General features: G+C 42.4%; 6 protein-coding genes across 7 annotated transcripts; 5 read left to right on the top strand and 1 right to left on the bottom strand.

The window, feature by feature from the left end:
* Window positions 1-855: 855 nt before the first annotated feature.
* zgc:56231 (uncharacterized protein LOC406257 homolog) lies at window positions 856-4,409 on the top strand. Its single transcript, XM_037280408.1, has 17 exons — window positions 856-918; window positions 992-1,111; window positions 1,218-1,356; window positions 1,430-1,614; window positions 1,681-1,768; window positions 1,842-1,982; window positions 2,058-2,169; window positions 2,229-2,291; window positions 2,372-2,518; window positions 2,579-2,744; window positions 2,829-3,005; window positions 3,089-3,228; window positions 3,294-3,459; window positions 3,523-3,631; window positions 3,711-3,781; window positions 3,857-3,976; window positions 4,056-4,409. The coding sequence occupies exons 1-17, from the start codon at window positions 856-858 to the stop codon at window positions 4,266-4,268; spliced, it is 2,220 nt and encodes a 739-aa protein (XP_037136303.1). The 3' UTR covers window positions 4,269-4,409.
* Window positions 4,410-5,269: 860 nt separating this feature from the next.
* On the top strand, window positions 5,270-7,413 carry LOC119139412 (regulator of G protein signaling 9 binding protein). The gene is made up of 3 exons (XM_037280026.1): window positions 5,270-5,473; window positions 6,077-6,383; window positions 6,498-7,413. Exons 1-3 carry the CDS (start codon window positions 5,378-5,380, stop codon window positions 6,851-6,853), a joined length of 759 nt encoding a protein of 252 aa, XP_037135921.1. The 5' UTR covers window positions 5,270-5,377; the 3' UTR covers window positions 6,854-7,413.
* Window positions 7,414-7,720: 307 nt separating this feature from the next.
* On the top strand, window positions 7,721-9,943 carry mcur1 (mitochondrial calcium uniporter regulator 1). 2 transcript variants are annotated; one of them, XM_037279807.1, is made up of 9 exons: window positions 7,721-8,016; window positions 8,243-8,350; window positions 8,425-8,528; window positions 8,615-8,716; window positions 8,842-8,883; window positions 8,989-9,060; window positions 9,142-9,195; window positions 9,310-9,424; window positions 9,562-9,943. In XM_037279807.1, the coding sequence occupies exons 1-9, from the start codon at window positions 7,794-7,796 to the stop codon at window positions 9,615-9,617; spliced, it is 876 nt and encodes a 291-aa protein (XP_037135702.1). In that variant the 5' UTR covers window positions 7,721-7,793; the 3' UTR covers window positions 9,618-9,943. The 2 variants fall into 2 exon arrangements, with proteins under 2 accessions (XP_037135702.1, XP_037135703.1); XM_037279808.1 differs by lacking the exon at window positions 9,310-9,424.
* A 261-nt stretch (window positions 9,944-10,204) lies between these two features.
* On the top strand, window positions 10,205-13,002 carry dph2 (diphthamide biosynthesis 2). Its single transcript, XM_037279806.1, has 8 exons — window positions 10,205-10,425; window positions 10,567-10,737; window positions 10,824-10,936; window positions 11,013-11,233; window positions 11,311-11,976; window positions 12,055-12,231; window positions 12,322-12,452; window positions 12,526-13,002. The coding sequence occupies exons 2-7, from the start codon at window positions 10,588-10,590 to the stop codon at window positions 12,441-12,443; spliced, it is 1,449 nt and encodes a 482-aa protein (XP_037135701.1). The 5' UTR covers window positions 10,205-10,425; window positions 10,567-10,587; the 3' UTR covers window positions 12,444-12,452; window positions 12,526-13,002.
* On the bottom strand, window positions 12,252-15,221 carry ncf2 (neutrophil cytosolic factor 2). The gene is made up of 16 exons (XM_037279805.1): window positions 14,988-15,221; window positions 14,717-14,799; window positions 14,535-14,643; window positions 14,323-14,457; window positions 14,132-14,239; window positions 13,987-14,046; window positions 13,879-13,922; window positions 13,642-13,783; window positions 13,497-13,562; window positions 13,360-13,414; window positions 13,253-13,296; window positions 13,036-13,184; window positions 12,859-12,961; window positions 12,676-12,796; window positions 12,503-12,600; window positions 12,252-12,421 (listed from the first exon to the last, which is right to left on the bottom strand). The coding sequence occupies exons 1-15, from the start codon at window positions 15,159-15,161 to the stop codon at window positions 12,509-12,511; spliced, it is 1,485 nt and encodes a 494-aa protein (XP_037135700.1). The 5' UTR covers window positions 15,162-15,221; the 3' UTR covers window positions 12,252-12,421; window positions 12,503-12,508.
* Window positions 15,222-15,896: 675 nt separating this feature from the next.
* On the top strand, window positions 15,897-20,172 carry garem (GRB2 associated, regulator of MAPK1). The gene is made up of 6 exons (XM_037279284.1): window positions 15,897-16,254; window positions 16,728-16,868; window positions 17,047-17,177; window positions 17,259-18,440; window positions 18,507-18,661; window positions 18,771-20,172. The coding sequence occupies exons 1-6, from the start codon at window positions 16,134-16,136 to the stop codon at window positions 19,630-19,632; spliced, it is 2,592 nt and encodes an 863-aa protein (XP_037135179.1). The 5' UTR covers window positions 15,897-16,133; the 3' UTR covers window positions 19,633-20,172.
* The last annotated feature ends 11 nt before the right edge of the window (window positions 20,173-20,183 follow it).

The following is a 20,183-nucleotide window of genomic DNA, read 5'->3' as shown; positions in this document are numbered from 1 at the left end:
ACATGTTAATAAATGACTTGCAGTAAATGATGCAGCCTAATAAAGTATAATGAAAAAAATTCCAATATACACTTAACAATTCATACATGCAAACAAATCGGGAGGAAGAGCAATGGATATGTAAAAAGGGGTAACAGCAGAAATAATTAAAAAAAAAGAAATGCAACAGCACTGATTCAGATTTTTGGGTGAAACTTCACAATCTAAATTGACTTCATAGGTGAACCTAATGGAACTTCTAAACCTTTTGTTCATCTCAGTAATGATTGCATGTTTTTAAAACCAGAACTGTGATGCAAATGTTAACCAGTACAGTTTCCTTACTATAACATTAAAAGGTGTTAATGTTATAGTGGCTTACAATAAACTTTTTTCAACATTAAACCTTAATTACCTGGTGACTGGTCCTTGGATGGACAGCTATGCATTTTTTTTTTTTTATTATTAATGGTGGTACTTAGTTTAAAAAATTTGAGAATTTGCATATCGGAATTTTACCAGCAAACAGGTTGCACGTTGGCGAATCTGAATGTGAACCTGCTTTCCTCCTTAAAGCCCGCTTCTCCAAACTCATTGGATGCCCATTTCACTTCTCACCAGCTCTGAGTTAAAACTAATTGTTCGGCCCCTCCCTTGTTGTCCATGCTACCAAGAAGCTCCGTGGAAGCGCCTCAAAAGTTTTTAGGGAGCAATTTTGTGTGACAACCATACAGCCTGGTGACATGGATATGACTTTTCTTTCACCTCCACAGGTATACTGCACATTCCCCCTTATTTTTCTCATCTCAGACTTGCCAAGCCCATTTCTGGTCTGAATTGCAGGAGGACACATTAGGAGCAGCAGAACAGCAGACTATGAAAGTCTACCTTCGAGTGAGACCTTTTTCTAAAGATGAGCTCTCTGACAAGGAGGATCAGGTACTGTAGACCAGTCATAAAATGCAATTTATTTATTTGACACATTACTGACTAATTTATTTATTGTAATCAGGATTGTGTGATAATAGAAAACGACCAAATGGTGACGCTGCAAGCCCCGAAAGGTTCTGCCACCATGAAGTCCTTTGAGAAGGGCATCGCCATGTCTGTCCACAAAATGTCATTTTCCAAGGTAAGCAACCTTTCACTTAATTCGTTCCAATCAATTCATGTCAATTGATCGGTGAAAATATTTGATATATCATTTTTTTTCTTCTAATAATTGCTCGCATTTTTAGATTTTTGGACCAGAGACAACCCAGGCCGAGCTGTATGACAACACTGTCAAAAGTCAAATGTCTGATTTCTTGGATGGGGAGAATTCGCTGATCTTCAGCTATGGTGTCACCAATGCTGGGAAAACCTTTACAATCCTAGGTCAATATACAAATGACATTTCTAATGGAGTCATTCATTCATTCAGAAGTTCCATTCAAATGTTCTAATTCAGGAACTTCAAAAGAGCCGGGAATATTGCCTCGAGTATTGGACGGCATTTTTCAGTACATCGCAGGACGCCAATATGTTTGCATGGACGTGAAGCCCTACCTCAGAAATGATACGCGATTTCTGGATGCTGAGCAAGTCAAACAGGAGAAAATTGCTAAAGCTGCTAGCCTTGCATCATTCAGAGAGGTGAAATAGATGATTAACATTCAAGTCAAAGAGAGTGTCCAACTTTATTTGTGTTTCTCCCTGAAGGAATGTGATAACCGAAGACCCAGCAGTGGATCAGATTCCGTCTTCTATCCTGCGCCTTCCTCTTCCTCATTGTCTGACTATCAATCAGGTAACATGATCCAATGGATTAAAGAAAAAAATCGAATGGATTAAAAGAAAAAAAAAAATGCATTCTCGGACAGATGAAGAGCGCTTCCAGTTTGCCGTATGGGTGGCATTCTTTGAAATCTACAACGAGCGCGTCTACGATCTCCTTCGGCAGTCCAAGAAACGTTCTGCTCTTCGTGTTTGCGATGACGGCGCTGGCAACGCTTATGTTAAAGGTGAGAGGATGACCTCTGACCTTAATACAGCCAATGAATTGTTTTTACTGTATTTTTAAAAAATATATATTTTAGATCTTCGATGGATCAACATCCAGAGTTTGTCGGAAGCCAGCAAAATACTACTGATTGGCAACAAAAACCGGAGTGCTGCAACCACCAAGATGAACCAGTCCTCCAGCAGAAGGCAAATTCGCTTTTCCCCAATCGAAAATGAAAACATATTAAAAACAACTTTCCTCACAGCCACAGCATATTCACCATGAAGCTGCTCAAGATGGATGGAGACAAAGTTAAAAGGATGTCAGAGTAAGTTTGAATCATTTCCAGACAACCCCCCCCCCCTCTCATTTAAAAATAACCAAAAGCACTTAATTTAAACTCCTTAGGTTTTCTCTGTGTGACTTGGCCGGCTCGGAAAGATGCAACAAAACGAAAACGTTTGGCGAGAGGCTAAAAGAAGCGGGGAACATTAACAACTCGCTCCTCATCCTGGGGAAGTGCATCAATGCCCTGCGCAACAATCAAAGCGAAAGGTAAAAAAAAAATCAACTTGTCAGTCAGACAATTATTTGAGCAGTTCTTCATCCAATCAGAATGAAGAGCAGCTGCATCCCTTTTCGAGAGAGCAAGCTGACCAAGCTCTTCCAGGCGGTTTTCTGCGGCAAAGGAAGAGCTTCGATGATCGTCAACATCAGCCAATGCGCTTCCACCTATGACGAGACGCTCCACGTCATGAAGTTCTCCGCTGTAGCCAAACAAGTAAATAAAAAAATAGCCGTCTTTCCGTCAGCGCTAGGAACCGCTCGTATACAAATTTGAGGAGCAATCGCTTGTCATCTTCAGGTACAGGTGATTCCAGACAAGTCTCTGGAGTCTCTGTCACAGTCTCTGTTGGCTCCGAACGGCAAATCTCTGGTGAGGAATGGCGTGATTGACAGGCAGGCACTGGAAAGCTTCCTGTCCGAAGACGAGTTGCTGAATGAAGACGGCGACGCAGACATGACCTTACTGACACAGAACGTAACTCCGTTTTTGCGTTGATCTCCAATGGGAGATCTTGAGAGGTTTTTTTTTCTCCAAATTGGTCTCCCAACTGTCACCAGGAGCTGCTGGACACTATCGAAAGCCTTCGAACAAAACTGCGGGCGGAACGAAGACGAAACCTGGAGCAGGAGATGGAGATCCGTAAGGAAATGGGCGACGCCATGCTACAGCAGATCATGGAGAGCGAGGAGCTCCGCAGGTTTCCAACCGGGTCGCTTGGACCGATTCGCCGAGCGTGCGATGCGAGTGTCTTTGAATATTCAGCCAACAGTTGGAAGAGCTGAAGGAGAGCTACCAAGAAAAGATGGAGAACACCTTCGAGATGTACAAGGATGCTATCAAAGAGCATGCTTACAAGAGTGCCATGAATGACCTTGAAGACAACTACGTGCCTCTTGAGGAGTTCACAGCTGAGCAGGAGAAAGTGGAGGTAGCCATTTCAGATTGGAGGATTCATTTAGAAAATTTTAATTTGGTTCCAATGTGTCTGCAGGCCCTGGAGCGACGGCTTTCACAGTTGGCAGCTGGTACCAAAGTCTGCACGGTGGCTACGGTGGACGTGTCATGTCAGTGTCAACCCTCAAAAGACTTTGAAGCTGCAGGTTTGTAATCTTTCAACAGGAGAAGCCAAATTGAAATGAAGAAGTAGGAATGTAGAAACCTTTTGTTTCACTCCCACAGGGGAGAACCGTCTGAAACGTCTCAACAAGGAGAAAAGTGCCATCGAACGCATGTGTGAGGATAAGCAACAGGTACAATGTTTTTCAGGGTCACGATTGAGTCAAGATGTTCAAATTGCAGCGTCTTCAATTCTGTTTTACCCTTAGTTGATATTGTCCTTGGAGAAACGACTGATGGAACTTAGTGAAACCCTTCAGACGGTTCGAGACAGCTTCCTGGAGAAATCGGTTGAACTAGAGGATCTTCAGGTCAAGACCCAAGAACAAGTGAGATGCACTCAGAGCGAGCGCCATAACGATAAATAGAACAAAATGCTCAGGCCAGGCTTTTTATGTTTCTCCTAAGATGAAATCAATGCAGGAAATTTTAGCCCAGTCTTCGGAGAAGGACAAGGCAATTGCCTCCCTAAAGGCAGAAGTTTCCCAGCTTACTCCAAAGTCACCTGTGCAGGCCAAACCTAAGAAAGGCTTGCTCAGCAACTTCAAGCAAGCGGTCATATCTCCTCGTAAGACCAGAAGCCACACATTCAAGAAAACTCCTGCAACTCCACGTCGTTGACTAGCATATTAACCAGTATGATGTCTTTTGGGGGAATTTCTAAATTCATATATTTTTCTTAAAAAAATGCCTTTTATAAGCTTAATGAATTGTTTGTGTTCTCTAGTCTAAATATAATAAAATGATTGTTTTATCAAAATGCTCAAACTTAAGGATTCTTACTAGAAGCGTACAATCACAATTCAGCCCCTTTTTATATTTGCTTTGCAGATTAGTGTTTTTTTTTTCCTTTTTTTTTTTCTGTCATTCACCAAAAGCTTATTATACATTGCAATAGAAACATCACGCAAGGGGAATTCATGCTTGGTGCTCCACAAAAGCTGGTCAAATGAGGATGTCTATATTATCTTCAGCCTCAGGGTGAAGTGGCCACAAAAACACTCAAGGTTGCTTAAGTGCAATCGTATTCTCCATAATTGCAGAGGCACAGATACTGTGCAAACAAATCTGATTTAAAAAGAAATATATATTAGAGTAAGATATTTAATGCAGTAAATATTGGTTTGAAAATTAGTGCACAAATTTGGAGCCTTGATGTACTTTTTTTTTTTTGCATTTTGACTGTCTCATACCAAATTATAACCAAGCAATTAAAGTTTTTTTTTTTCTCTCTATACTGTTAGGTTAGATTTGAAATTCTGTTTGCAATAAATTTCTACGCATATTATTTTCAAGTCGAGTGAGACAGCTAGAGCACAGCCCTCCCCCTCAGTGAAAGGACAGTTGTGATGAAGACGGGCAGCTGCTCTTGTCTTCGCTCTCAGTGACAGTTAATGAGATTACCGTTGTTGGCTTTATCCTGCGTCGGTGCAAAGGGGGTCAATCACTGGATTAGCATCTTGCTGAAGTCATTTTATTAGCCTCTTTCTTCACTCTCATCACTTTCTAATATTTTCTCCCCACCCCGCAAAACATACTTACAGGTTTACGGATGACGTGACTCTGGTACGGAGTCGGAATATGGGGATGCACCGCTCTGCTGCATTGGACTTGGACTGGAACCTAAACCTGTGAATGAAACACCTCGTGAGGGAAAAGGAGCAACCAGCGTAGTGAAGGGCAGCCAGCCAAGACAGAATTTTGTGCCCGGTTCTTGGCAATTCATCCTCATGCCACTTGTAAATAACAAAGTGGGAGATGACAACACACTTGGCACAAACAAGGCTTTGGCTGATGGTAAAGCCCTGGTGGAGTCTTTGATTAAGGTGAGCTTAATTCTATTACAGAGATTTTAACAAGGTGTCCTGTTGTTTTAATACTTTTTACTTTTGAATCGTTTAAATGGGTAGAACATGCTTTTTATGTCACAAAAGTTATCCAAAAGCTAGTATAAATTCTCTAAATCAACACCAGATTTATTTCCATTGACTAGTTAAGTGGCAAGAGGGGGGGGGGGCCACAAGGTGCCAGATAATTTACCTTTGGGTATTTTCTATTTTTTTCTGGATTTCTTTCCCACATTTCCATTTTGCAGAACCCCTGCAATATCCTTGCCCATCCCCATGGCCTATAAAAAAAAAAAGAAAAAAATCCTGGCTCCGCCAGTGAGAACAAAACCAAGTTCATCCCTGTGGCTAAAACAGCACTTTCACTGAATAGGATTTTTTTTGCTTCGCTGCATCTTTGTGCTCATTCAAATATCTCGGTTGCTGTTAACCTACATTCATTTTTGCACTACAGATAATACACTACATTTATCAACAAAGGCCATGACTCGTGGCATTTGCCTTGATTTTTAAAAAAAAAAATATATAAAATACACCTTCTGAGTGTCATGATTTCTTTATCATTATTTTGACTCGGTGGAGGTGGTGGCATGCTATCGGCATCTAGCTTCATGCGTCGGCGGCTGCACTGACAGCTTACAGCTGCGAGATGAGTTGAAGCAAACCAGAGAGAGGGCCCGGACGTTGGCCACCACCATCTGTCAACATCTCACCTTGCATCTTCGTGACAAGAGCCTCCCTGTGGAGCAGCGCAAGGAGATGGAGCTACTTTGGGTGTCCTTCTCATCCAGCCTGGAGCTCCTTCATATTGACATGTGCAAAGTTTTCAACATGGGAGACATCTTCACTCTTGCTGAGTGTCCTAGTTTAGTCCAAACTGGCCTGCAAGGTAAAAAAAATACAAATTGATTATCACCTTTGTGTATTTCAGAAGGTTAATTTAGAATTGATTAATTGGGGCGAGCTTGTCTTGATTTTGAAATACTTTTTTGTCATCATGCAGGGGGGAGCAGTGAAGTGGCTGCTCGAGCCCTCAGTCTACCAGACCTGAACCGCGCTCTGAACGCCAATGGCCTTGAGAACCAGGACCGCAAGACCATGGAGCAGGAGATCCACCAAATTGACCACATGATTGATGACATGGAAGCGAAGGTGAACGTATTGCGTTGGATGGTGGAGCCCCACGGGTCGCTGCCTGCCGAGCCACAAGGCAGTGTTGACAGCGCCTCCCTGGCCCTGCTCTCTGTGGACGACGAGCAGCTTGCCGTCCGGCGTGATCGCAATGTGGCACTTTTATCGCTGTGTGCGGTCATTTTGGTGGCAACCACTTTGTCTATCTGTATCTTCTTCTTCACATGAGTAAAAACTTGTTGTACTCTTTGACTTTTTTTTTTTTTTTGTCAATACCTGTGAACCTCAGTAACAGGTGGGTAGAGTAGCCAAAAAGTACTGTTACTTTAGAAAACAGTATTATGACAAGGAAAAGTGATTTATTATGTGCATGAACATCCAATAGATATTCTGTATATATTAAATAGTAAGATGCAAATTCAATATAGGCCTATAATAGCACTTTTAAAAAATAAATTTAGGCAAATTCAGCTACAATAAATGCAATTACAGTCTTCACACATGTAAAATAGTGCAATATTAATGAAAACTTTGCTTATGTGTGGTGCTGTGGAGACTGTGTGGAATTGGTGTGTGTAAAAATATGAATATTATCCCCATTGACAACAGTGCCAGTGGATTTTTGTAACCTTAAATGCATGGAAATTTCCTTGGTCTTATTTGTATTTGAAATTACTACTCACCATTGTAAAAGGAGTTTAAAAGTGACCCATCATCTACCTCCCCCATCCAGTAGCAGAGCTGCATATTTAATAAAGTGCCTGTTTGCTAAAGTGCTAGTGCATGAATTTGCGTATAAAACAAATAAAGGAGGGTAAAAGCATCCTTGTGGAGAGTCTGTGTTTGTTGTCATGACAGCCCACTCTGATATGCTAGATTAGAAATTAATGTCTGAAAATGGTTTCAGTGACATACTTCGTGGCTGCTCAAAACAGTGAAAAAAAATCTTATTTAGCTTGGGTTTAAACGTGGTCAGGGTAATAAATATGATGTCATGATGACGCTCACGAAAATGAAGCAAGAAAAGGGTCAAGTTTTTGTACCGATATTGGAATTTATTCTGAAAGGCAGAAACGGATGTGCGTAAATATTTCCGACGTTTTGAAAGGCGGAAGTAGTTTTGCTCAAACTGTCGTGGTGGGTTTAGTTCGTCTTTTACGCTCTTGCAATGGTGCTCAAACAATGTCATACGCGTCTCGGCGTTTTTGCTCTTTGTCACAATAAAAAGCGCTTCAGCCTTGCGAGTACAGACAGCGTGAAATTTAGCAGGCGTCTGTCTTGGAACGTTCTTCCTATCGATCTTCGTTGGCCACATTTTAAATCCTCGGCAAGTTTCCCGAGTTCTTCATCTGACAGCGTGAGGCGACGATACCTGCACCTGTCCGCAAGAGGTGAGTCAGGTGACGTAAACATCTTCCATCGTTTGGAATAGTGGTGAAAATGTCCTTAATTTATTTAATAATTAATACAACTATTCATTGAGATTCTACGAATGTTGCCAGTTTCTCTTTTTTTCTTTCTGGTGCAGCTGACCCCGCCTTAGAGCATCCAAAAATGTCATTCCAATTAAAGAGTCTTGTCAATTAAGCAATGTTTGAACAATAACTTTGCTTTTAGAGAAAAATTCTGTCAGCCCCATCCAGTCTGATGTGCAGACGGATGTTCCTAAAATCCGAAAGCTGTTCTTTGACACTCATGCGGTGGTTCGACTCCTTGAAGAGAACGGTAAAAGTCGCCGCCACTGTTTTTTTTTTAACGCTATTCCTCTGCTTTTGACGCCGCAATGTTTCTCTTAACAGGCTTTACAACTCAAGAAGCCGAAGCCTTAATTAAGGTTCTCTTGAACATGACCAATTCTACCATGGACACTATTTACAGTGACATGGTAACCAAAGTACAGCAGGTAAATGTGTCTAATTTGGAATGCGTTTGTGTGTATGCAATGCTGCAATTTATCTTAATTCCATATGAATTGTGTGCCTTCGTTAGGAAATAATGATGCAGCGTATAATGTCTCAAATAGCAGCCCTAAAGAAGGACATGGTGATTCTGGAGAAAAGTGAGTTTACTACATTACTGGCAGAGAATGAGGTAAGCATGTTGAGGAGCTATAATGTGTCTATTATTCTGGTTATGTGATATAGTGTAGCTATACCAGAGAAGCAAAAATATTATCACCAAGAATATGATCACTTTCCAAAATATTAATGTTTCAGAAATTGAAGATCCAGCTCTGGCAGCTTAAGGTGCAACTCGCTGTAAGTAAGAATATGATTTACTCAAAGTTGAATAAGTTGAACATTAATTTGCTTTCAAATCAGTTAGGTGTATTTATGTTTTCTCATATGCTGTGTCTTTTTTAGGATGTGATGAATAAAGTACGCTCAGACACATTTTTGGACATGAATTTAGAGAAGAGTCGTGTGACAGAACTGGTAAGCTCCACCATCTTGATCATTTATGCTTAGAATAGGAGTTAATGGTAAAAGGTGATCCTCATCATTTTTTATTTTCAGAAAGTACACCATGAGAAGAAACTTATGGAAACACGGACAGAAATTTTGGAAATGGTTTGTACATTGTATCATGTCCCTTAGTCACTACAAAATCATCTTCCTTCCATCTTATTAAGCACAAAGCGCTCTTTTTTTTTTTTTTTTTACCCCATTTTTTCTTTCTAACAGACTTCGGAGCAAGATCGTCTTCTTACTCAGACCAACATGAAAATTGACACTGAAGTGGCGGGTTTGAAAACCATGCTCGAGTCGCATAAATTGGACACTATAAAATACGTTGCAGGTGTGATGTCACATTCATTATATTGAGAAATAAATCCTTTCCACGTGTCAACTATTAAACATCTCATTGCATTCATATTTTAATTTGACATATACTATACAGCAGATACTAATTATTTGCTTTTGTTTCTCCTCTAGGTTCAGTGTTCACTTGTCTCACCGTGGTCTTAGGTTTCTATCGTATCTGGATGTAAAGAGCACTCGAAAGGAATGATGTGACTTTATATTCGGCACATTCATGCACTGACCTTATTTTAATGGACTCTGAACTCAAGTCGAGCATGATTCAAGGTCTGCAGCAAAGTCTTCCAGTTGTTTGCCAGCGACATTCCACTCAAGAAATGGCTGAAGGCAATGAAAAAAAGAAACCATATCTTTTAGTTTTGTATGAAATCTGACTTGTGTATTTATGATGGTGGCTTCCACTTCATTGAATATTGACATGTTTATCATATCTTATTTTAACCTTCACTCTATGTTAAAATGTAATTAAATGACGGTTGCTGCACTAAATACTAAACTGTGTGTATTTTGGAAATAAATCCATTTTAGTATTGGTACATGAGTGGAACATAAAGTGAGCAAAGCTTCTTAAACATGGCTATATTGTGGCAAAAGTTTTTCAAGACAGTATTTGCTCTATAGATCTGTGATTTATTCTCGCATGGATGATGTAATTATAAAAATATATGAACTGTAAAGCAGTACAGGCACACTGTAAAGTTCTTGCACTAACAACGCCATCATTTGTATTGCTTTTATTTTGGCACGAGGTTGAACTGGAAGTATAAGAACTACCGGAAAAGCCAAACCTTAGGTTACATGTGTTTGCTCCACTTAACATGGTCCGGTGAACAATGTGCCATTTGATTTTGAATTTTACACAGAAATGTAACGGTTGAAACATTATTGGCAGCAATTTATGCTCATTGTATCACACGACAACTAGGAATACATGGAGGGAATTTAGCTAGACAGCTTAGCTAACTTTAGAGACGAGACGTGAGTAATTGGCATTAAATTAAGCATTACATTCACGATATTTTAGAACACTTGTAACCGTGTACTGTTAAATTTACAATTCTGAGCTTTTAATGACTGCCTCGGTGTTATAAATGGCTAAAGTATGTGCAATTTGTACAGGCGCTGTATCCTACCGTCGTCATGGCTGAGGCGTTCAGTAGCAGCTCGGAAAATGTAATACTGCGTCAGGTTGACGTCCAAGAGACGAGGAGAACACCTCTGGAAGAGCTTGATGAGTTCTATCAAATTCAGAAGACCTGCGAATTTGTCCGTCAGAATCACTTCAGAAAGGTTGTGAGACTCCAACATCCCTCCACAACACTGTACATGCAGTGAATTCTAAATATATCATACTTATTTGTTTTTACATTTTTAAGGTTGCTCTTCAGTTTCCCGATGAACTTCTGCACGATTCCACTGCAATTGAAGCTGAGATTGAAAGAATTACCCAAGTCAAAGTGTTCATTCTAGGAGACACATCCTATGGAAGGTAATTGATGAATGGTTTAAACATTTGATCTTGATAGATGATGTATTTGCCATGTGGTGTGTTTTGGTATGTTCAGTTGCTGTGTGGATGAGGTGGCAGCAGAGCACGTCGGAGCAGACTGCATCGTGCACTACGGCCGCGCCTGCTTGAGCCCATCGAAACGGCTGCCCCTAATGTATGTCTTTGAGAAAGCAAGCATCGACTTGGACAAGTGCAAGTCGGCCTTCAGAGAACTCTACCCTGACACGCAAGCCCACATCCTCATCCTGTATGATGTCAGATACACACATGCCATTGGTAAGAGGAGTTTGTTTTGATGTTCAGATCTAGACTAGATGTCATCTAAAGTACATATTCATTTCTTTCCTCTTCAGAAAATCTGGTGAGACAATTGTGTGAAGACTATCCAAACGTGGTTTCCTCCCAGCTTGTTGTGGAAGGCGAGCAGTGTTACAGCCACGGTCAGAGTAAAAAAGAGGCTGATGAAGAGCAGCCTCGCATCCACTTTGGAAGGCAGTTATCTCTGAAGAGCGGACTGAGCATCGAAGATCACAACATGTTTTATATCGGCCAAGATGGACCAACCTTACGAAACTTCATGATGACGTGGAACCGCTGCTCCTTCTCCTCCTTCGACCCCGTGACATCTACGGGGAAGATGGAGTCGGTTAGCGTCAACCGTGCGCTGATGAAGCGCTTCTACGCGATAGAGAGGGCGAAGGATGCCAACGTGGTGGGCATCTTGGTGGGCACTCTTGGCGTGGCTGACTACCTGGTTATAATCCAGCAGCTAAAAGAGACAATCCGAAACGCTGGCAAGAAGAGCTACGTCTTCGCTATGGGAAAACTCAATGTGCCGAAGCTGGCTAACTTTTTAGAAATTGACATTTTTGTTTTGATTTCGTGTCCGGAAAACTCGCTATTGGACTCCAGCGAGTTCTACCGACCCGTGGTGACGCCGTTCGAGATGGAAGTGGCCTGTAACAGGAGCAGGGAGTGGTCATCGGAATACATCACCGACTTTCGACATCTCTTGCCAGGTTTTGAATCCGCTTTACAGAATTCCAACCCTCAACATTTGTCTTCATTCTTTATGGCTGTTGCAATTTTGTCTCTAGGTGGACAAAATTACGTGCCTCCGCCAGAGGGTCAGGAAGACGGTGACGACACGGACGTGTCTTTAATTACCGGAGCGCTGCGGAGCAACAAGCTGGACCGCAATCATGAGTTCTCGCATAGCTCCTCACTTGTCCTAAGGAACCAGACGCTAATTGTGGCTAACACCAACTCCGCAGGTCATTAAAAGAAATTAAAATGTGTAAATGGATTTTCTTGTGTTTATTGATGCACAATGAAACGCTCAAATGTTCCTTGTGTCTTCTCAGCATCATTTCTGGCGACTCGGAGCTGGCGCGGTTTGGAGCAGAAGTTGGGAGAGACGCCCGTGGAGAAAGCTGTGGAGGGCAGGAGAGGCATCGCTATCGCCTATGAAGAAGAAGGAGCATAGTGGCAACATGTATGACATTGCTTTCAATTCTAAGGGGACAATATGGAAAATGCATTTACATTTCATCACTGGTCATTCACAGGAAGTTCCTCCACAAAGGATGCAGGAAAGATGCCAGTGTTTCCATTCGAATGTCCTTCCAACCAATCCTGGTTAACTGCAGGAGGGAGGAAAAGCATTCCATCATGACTGAACAGTTAAAAACAATATGTTTAAAGAGAAGCCATCTCACTTTTTGAGATGAGTGTAATTTTATCCCCTTGATTAAAACCAAGATCCTCGGGATTTGTCGACTCGAAGGGGTGAAGCGCCACCAAAACGGTCTCATTGTTTTGTGGCTTTACTGCGCTTTCCTAAACAGGATCATGCAATTAATTTATTTTTCAAAAATATATTGGCATTTAATTGTACTGACTTCTTTGGTATTACACCACAATTTGAGGCGCTTGCTATGGACACTCCAAACGCTCTCCATGTCTGTATCGTCATTCATGGCACTTGTTGCATCTGATGATAACCTACATTAAACGCAAATTTACACTTGGCTTAATCACAAAAATGGTCAGGATATTATTTTTGAGGTGTATTTTACCTTAATGTGACTGACATGGGAGAGACGTTCAGTTTTCTACTGATCTTTTCAACCAGTGTCTTGTAAGTGGAGCCACTCTCTAATGACACTGCAAAGTTGAATGCGTAATACACTTTGATGACACACAAGTTGTCCGCGAGCTGGCCTTCCTGAAGCAAAAAAAAATCTGCAATCATTTAGAGAAGTCCTCTAAATATTTCTTTTCCTGATTGCACACCTTCTGATGTAAGTCTTCAGTGCTGGTGTCATCACGAACAAGCCCTGAATAAAATATAACGTGAGCATTTGTTTAGTCAGTTATTTTCTAATTCAAACAGTGCTTACCTTGGTTCCTTTCTGGCCTGGTTGGTGGTACCCGACTCGGTGGTTCTGATAGTTCCTGAAATACAGACGAGAGAATAATGAGGATTCACTAACCAACAGTGTCCAATCTGATAAATGTTCTGAATATGGAGGCTCACATTCTTCTGTTGAGTGCCCAAGGACATTTCCAAAGGCTCCAAGTAATTATAAGGGACAAGACCTTTCTGTATTTAAATCATAGTTAAATTGGAAAATGAATCATTTTTTTCATGCACAACTATTAGTGTGAGGCGGCAGTCTTACTCTCCCGTTGAAGATAACCGAAGCCCAGTTGTCCGAACCTTTCTGCAGGACAAAAACAATATTCCCCGGGACAACGGCCAGTTCATCGCTTGTCTCGGGTATAAACTCGTATCGCACGATGTGAGCGTCTCCTTCCAAAGCCCTTCAAAGAGAGGCAATCTTTCACGTATTCATGTATTGTATTAAAATTTTGTAAAAATGACACAAATACGCCAACAAGCCTCAGAACAATTTTACCTCAGAACTTCAGGCTCCTTTGGACTTGAAGGTTCCTTTTCGACCTGTATGGAGGGGAAAAAATCAATTTCGTAATAGCATATGCTACATTATTTAATCAAGCATTACCTGTGGCTGTAATGGGGCAAACCCAGAGAACTGATCCTGTGGAACGACAGAAGCAACCACCTAAGAAATAAAAATATCCAAGGTCAATTAAATTCAAGTTTGATGTTAATTTTCTTTTTTAATGACTTGGTATAGGATCTAATACCTTGGCTTTTCCTAAGTAGTCCTTTTTCTCCAGTTCAGCAACATAATGCTTTTTCGGTCTAAACAGCACAGTGGATGGGAACTCGATGGCTTTAAAAACTTTTTGTCTCTGGTGGTGGAACAAAATCAATATTTGGTCTCAATATTAAGTTAGCTGCTTCGTTTTGATATGACAAAGAAATTTGAACAGACCAGGATAGACTCCATAGCTTTATTGATGATGTTGAGCTTGGCGTCCGTTTTGTATTCGAGAGCCTTTGAAAGACTCTTCTGGGCTTTTTCCCACTGACCCAAGTGAGCCTCCGCCAGGGCCATGTTGTGCAGGACCTGGCGAATATAACATTTTCTTATTGAATGACCCAAAATGGCATCTTAGAGTGGAGGTTCTAGTTGGACGTTATTACCTCGCATGCATATAACTTGTATCTGAGGCCAAGCACTTTGTAATCTATCAGTTGGTTGCCCCGCAAAGACTTGAGGGCGAGTTGGAAATCACCAACGCTCTCATCATACCTTGAAGGCGACACATCAGCTTGATTAATTGGAGGATTCTTCAAATATTATTGAGGCGACAAGCAGGCCTTACCTTTTCTTTTGATAAAAGGTCATTCCCCTTTGAAAGAAGGCGACCGCCAAATGCTCATCCCTGCAGATGCTGCTGTCAAAGGCCTGAGACAAAAGAACGAATCACGCGTTACTTCCTTCAGAACAAATGAGAAATGCAAAGCCAAGCACCACTTCTTCTTTTTCAGTAACTCGCACTTTCAGTCTACAAAAGATCACGTACTTCGCTTTTTAAACAACCCAGACTTGACGAAATAAAAATCAGCTACTTTTTTCCTTTCCATACACATTACCTTTTCAGCAGCATCCAAGTTTTGGTTGAGAAGCTGGAGACAACCGATGTTAAAATAAATTTTGGAGTTTGGCTCCTGGATGGCCAAGAAAATTTGAAGTGCTTCAGCCAAATCGTTTCTGTCCACACACGTTACAGCATCATCCCACTGGCGGAGAGTGTCCAAAAAAGACATTGCTTGTCACAGGGTAGTGTGAGCACTCAATAAATGAAGGAAGCTCCTGTGATTTGTACAACAACGATGAGGAAGTGATGACATTCAAAGTTGGCACACAGAACTACACAATCACTACTACTGTCAAATTGTAGCAATTTGTATCTTAAAGGGACAGATTCTATTCGGGGTGCAATTTGTGCCAGCTTATCAAAATGGTGAAAAGTATCAAAAGAGGAGAGAATAGCTTCATATGTTGAGTGAGACAACTTTAAAGTATCTTTACTTCTATTTAAATATCTGTGGTGAAACAGAAATAATTCAACAATCATAAAAAAATAATATTGTTATATTTATTTGTAACAAGGTCATCAAGAGGAAGGGATGAAATAAAAATGTACTTTTATTGCAGGTGTTGTTTTTATTTGGAATCACTTTTACAACAGTACTATAAAATTTTGTCCGTATTTTGTACACTAATTATTTAAGTCATCTCAGGACAAAAAGGTCTTGCTCCCATTTATAATTTTCTGCAGGAACACCAAGGATAGCAATTGTTTCTTAAAATAAGAGATTCTGGTAAAAATTAAGCCCAGAAACATAAATTATTTTATTTTTATAACGAAACTGTGTCTGGCATTACATAATAGATTTTGTTATTGTAGCAATGGTAATTGAACTGTACATGAAAATGTGAGCGCAATTTGACAACGCTCTTATTTTGTAAGAAGAAAACGCATTTCCGGTATTCATCCGGCTGTAATTGGTAACCAAACAAACATGGCTCTGCTTCATAATTAGATTTTTTTTTTTTTAATGGCACGTAAAGAGATGACTAGAAAATTTTATGCAAAAATTAAGAGGCATCGTGGCAAATACAAAGCCGTAAATAGAGCTTCGATGCATTCGTTGTATTTATGAGCGCTGCGTAGGCTTGTGTGACCGTGTTTACACTTAAGCTAGCCCTCCTGTGGGCTAATGTAAGCTAGCAAGATGGACCTTGGAACAATGTTGTACAACAATTTAAAAGATGTTACGTGGAGTACGACGGCTTTGCCATTAGATCAACTTGTCAGTGATTATAGATTGCCTCAAATCGTCAAGCTGGACAACGGTCAGTCACTTCTTTTGACGCTCCCAAGTATTCGGAGCTAGCTATGTTTTGATTGCTACTAATTGCGAGCAGTGTTTGTTGCAGTTCAAACTAAGTCGAGTTGCCGAGTTGATTGCATTGTGCCTTTTTGTTTACTATCACACATGATGAGCACGCACGTCAAAGTCCTGCAATTACGGTGTTCCTATTGTGGGTAGACGTCAGCGAAAAGTAATGATTGTCGATGACAGCTGCAGACGGACGACTTGCAACACTTTAAGATTGCACACATTTTATAATAAAAACAGGTGGAACTGATTCATATCAATAAATTAGCTGGAACCCATAGATCTCAAAATCATAATAAATCACAAAATAGTTGAATTCTCAAGCCGTTCACATCAAGTAAAAAAAAGATTTGGCTCTCAAAGTACCACCACCATCATGACCAAAACTAAAATACATTACATATTAAACTTTCTATTCCTTTCCAGGTGAGCTGGTCGAAGGTCTTCGAGACAATGACTACCTCTTGATTCATTCCTGTCGTCAGTGGACAACTATTACTGCTCACAGTCTTGATGAAGGACACTACGTGATTGGACCGAAAGTAGAAATCCCTGTTCACTATGAAGGTAAGTTGCATAATTAGCCTCAGTGATTAGTATGATCCCACTGAAGACAGCACTAGAGCTGGATTCCCATATTATAATTACGTGTGGAGCAACAGTACCATGACAATATACAAAATGACATTTCTTTCTTTTGAAAAATGATAAATAAAATTGAATTGCTTGCTTCTCCCTACTTCAGGCCAATTTAAGCTGCTAGAACAGGACCGAGATGTCAAGGAGCCTGTGCAATACTTCAACAGTGTGGAAGAAGTGGCCAAAGCGTTTCCTGAAAGGGTTTACGTCATGGAAGAAATCACGTTCAATGTTAAGGTATGGCGATTGTTGACCCGCCCACTTAACTCTTGGTCGTCAATGTCATTTATATCGGTTGCGCTGTGCGATTTCCTCTAGATGGCTTCAGGCGAATGCAACGAAGATACTGAAGTTTACAATATAACACTAAGCACTGGCGATGAGCTGACACTAATGGGCCAGGCCGAGATCCTCTACGCCAAGACCTCCAGAGAGAAATCCAGATTCAACACCATTTTCAAGAAGATCGGGAAGCTAAACTCCATCAGTAAGATGGGTCGAGGCAAGATGCCGTGCTTAATCTGCATGAACCACCGCACCAACGAGAGCATCAGCTTACCCTTCCAGTGCAAAGGTCGCTTCAGCACGTGCAGCCCGCTGGAACTTCAGATGCAGGACGGCGAGCACACCATCAGGAACATTGTGGAGAAAACGCGTCTGCCCGTCAACGTCACGGTGCCCGGCACGCCGCCCCGCAACCAGCACGACCTCCACCTGATCCGGGAGGGCCATCGTTACAAACTGGTCAACGTTCAGACCAAGACGGTGGTGGTGTGCTGCGTCCTGCGAAGCAACAAAATCATCCCCATTCATTTCCCTCTCAACACGGCCCTGCCTCGCTTTATTATTCCCGAGGAGCTGCTGCAAGGCGAGCTGTGGCTCGACACCATGGTGCATCGCTGGTTCTCATTTTGCCAGGAGCAGTTTGACATCGACGACTACTCGCGCGCCGTCCGGGATGTGCGGACGGACTGGACGGACGAGGGCAAGAGCCCCAAGAAGCAAAGCGGCGGGAACGGCAACTGCTGCGGCGGAACCTCCAACGGGTGTCCCAACAGCACGCAGCTCCCCAGCTCATTGACGTACGCCCGGGACGAACTGACTCAATCCTTCCACCGGCTCTCGGTGTGCGTTTACGGCAGCAACCTGCACGGCAACAGCGAGGTCAACCTGCAAGGATGCATGAGCCTCTGCGGCGATTGGGCGCTCCTGCCCTCCGACAGCATTCCCACAGACTCGGCGGAAAGCCTTCCCGCCGAAATGTCGGACTGCCCCAACCAGCAGGGGTCCCTCGGCAAGTCCGACGTCCCGTACGAGGAGCTGTGGTTGGACCACTTAAGAAGCCAGAAGTCGTCTTTACCCGAGGACGGTCAAGCTGTCAACAACGGCTGCGCAGCTACGACAGCCACGCCGTCGTGCCCGCTGGCGTGCCCCCTCGGCCCCGTCGCCATTTCCGACGTGGCTCTCACGCCGCCGCCGGTTCCTCCCAAATCTGAAGCTGTGAGTATCACCTGGTGAATCGATTGCCATGAGTTGTGCTGCCCCTTTCTAATCCTACATTTCTAGGTGAAAGAAGAATGCCGCCTATTGAACGCCCCGCCGATTCCTCCGCGTAGTTTGAAACAGATGCCATCCGTCCCGATGCTCTCCAAGCCTCGGCAGCAAGAGACCCGCTCGCCAAGTCCAACCCTTTCCTATTACTCATCTGGCCTTCACGCCATGTAAGAAGTCACATCGTGATACATACTCATTTGCATACGGTTTTATAATGAACAAAAAAAACAATTTCCATGCCTCGACAACTCTAATTGTTTCATCTCTATATTTCAGAAGTGGGTCGTGTGACCAAGAGGCATCTGAGCCGCAAGAGAAAAGCGGCACGTGCTACCCGTGTAAGTGGTCCCAACCTGCCTGCGGTGAGCCGAGCGTGTCGTTGCCCAGCAGCGTCTTGCCGTCCGACGGGATGTCTTCTAGGTTGTCTTGGCCCAACAACTTCAGCGGAGGAGATTGTCACGCTTTGGATGACTTTCTCCCAGCCGGCTGCCGCAGCTACTACAGTTACCCGAGAAACAGGACCGCCAATAACCCCAAAACTTGCAGCCTGGTGGATTTTGACAGCCGCGAGCGCTCGCACGGCGGCAAAAGCCTCGGGCTGCCCAACGTGTCTCGAAGCAAATCGTCCTGCGCCAAATCATCAAGTTACAATTCAGAAATGTACAGAGATGACTCAAAGGACAGATGCAACGCAAAGCAAAGCCTCTCTTGCCCCATTCTACCGCCAAGAACAGCAAAGTCAAACAGTATGAAAAGGCGTTCCGATCGCGCATTTGGATCAGCCTGCGACGGTCAGCAGGACACCTCCGTTCCTTGCTTCCCTACACAGCAGGAACAGGGTATCCAAGACCCAGGATCCACCTCGAATCGGGAAACCGCTTGCTCGATATCGGGGTCTCCCTCAGCACACTGGCAGCCCCCGCCCAGCCTGGCCGGCCTCTCCATAGAAGAAGTGTCCAAATCCTTACGCTTTATCGGCCTGCCCGACGACATTGCGTCCCTCTTCGTTTCCGAGAAGATCGACGGGAACTTGTTACTGCAGCTCACCGAAGAGATTCTCTCGGAGGATTTCAAACTGAGCAAACTGCAGGTGAAGAAACTCATGCAGTTCATTAACGGATGGAGGCCCAAGATATGACTTAAAGCGGAGACTTGCTTTCGATCAACTGCGTCTGCCATGCACCCCTCAGCCACAATGTGACCTTATTTCCCAGACACAACATTGTGGGGGGGGGGGGAACCTTCCTATCACCCTTCAAAATCTGTGACCGCTATTTGCAAACCAGATGGAATCATTTAGCACTTTTCATTGGGTTATTTGTTTTTACGTCAGCAACATTGTTCTTAAAGTTGGAGCCAACAAATAATAATAAATAATAAAATAAATAATAATAATAAAATAATAATGATAAAAAAAATACTAAAAAAAGCAGTTATCATTGATGGGACTGGCACAGGGAGCAATGTGCTTAAGAAACCAAAACCAAAAAATATGAGCTTTAACACACAAAAGGAACAATCATTGAAGTCAATAGAATGTGTTTACCCCGTTTAACGTTGCCATTTGATCACTTCCCACCTCTTTAACCATCTTCCTTATTTGATTGAATGTAACCATGTTTCTATCACTTGAGTCCAAGGAGAAAACACTGAATGTTCATAATGAGGTGACCACTCTTTAGCTATCAT

Source organism: Syngnathus acus, chromosome 20 (genome assembly GCF_901709675.1).
Source record: "Syngnathus acus chromosome 20, fSynAcu1.2, whole genome shotgun sequence".
Lineage (NCBI taxonomy): Eukaryota > Metazoa > Chordata > Actinopteri > Syngnathiformes > Syngnathidae > Syngnathus > Syngnathus acus.
The sequence above is the reverse complement of the archived record's forward strand: the minus strand, read 5'-3'. Positions and strand labels throughout refer to the sequence as shown.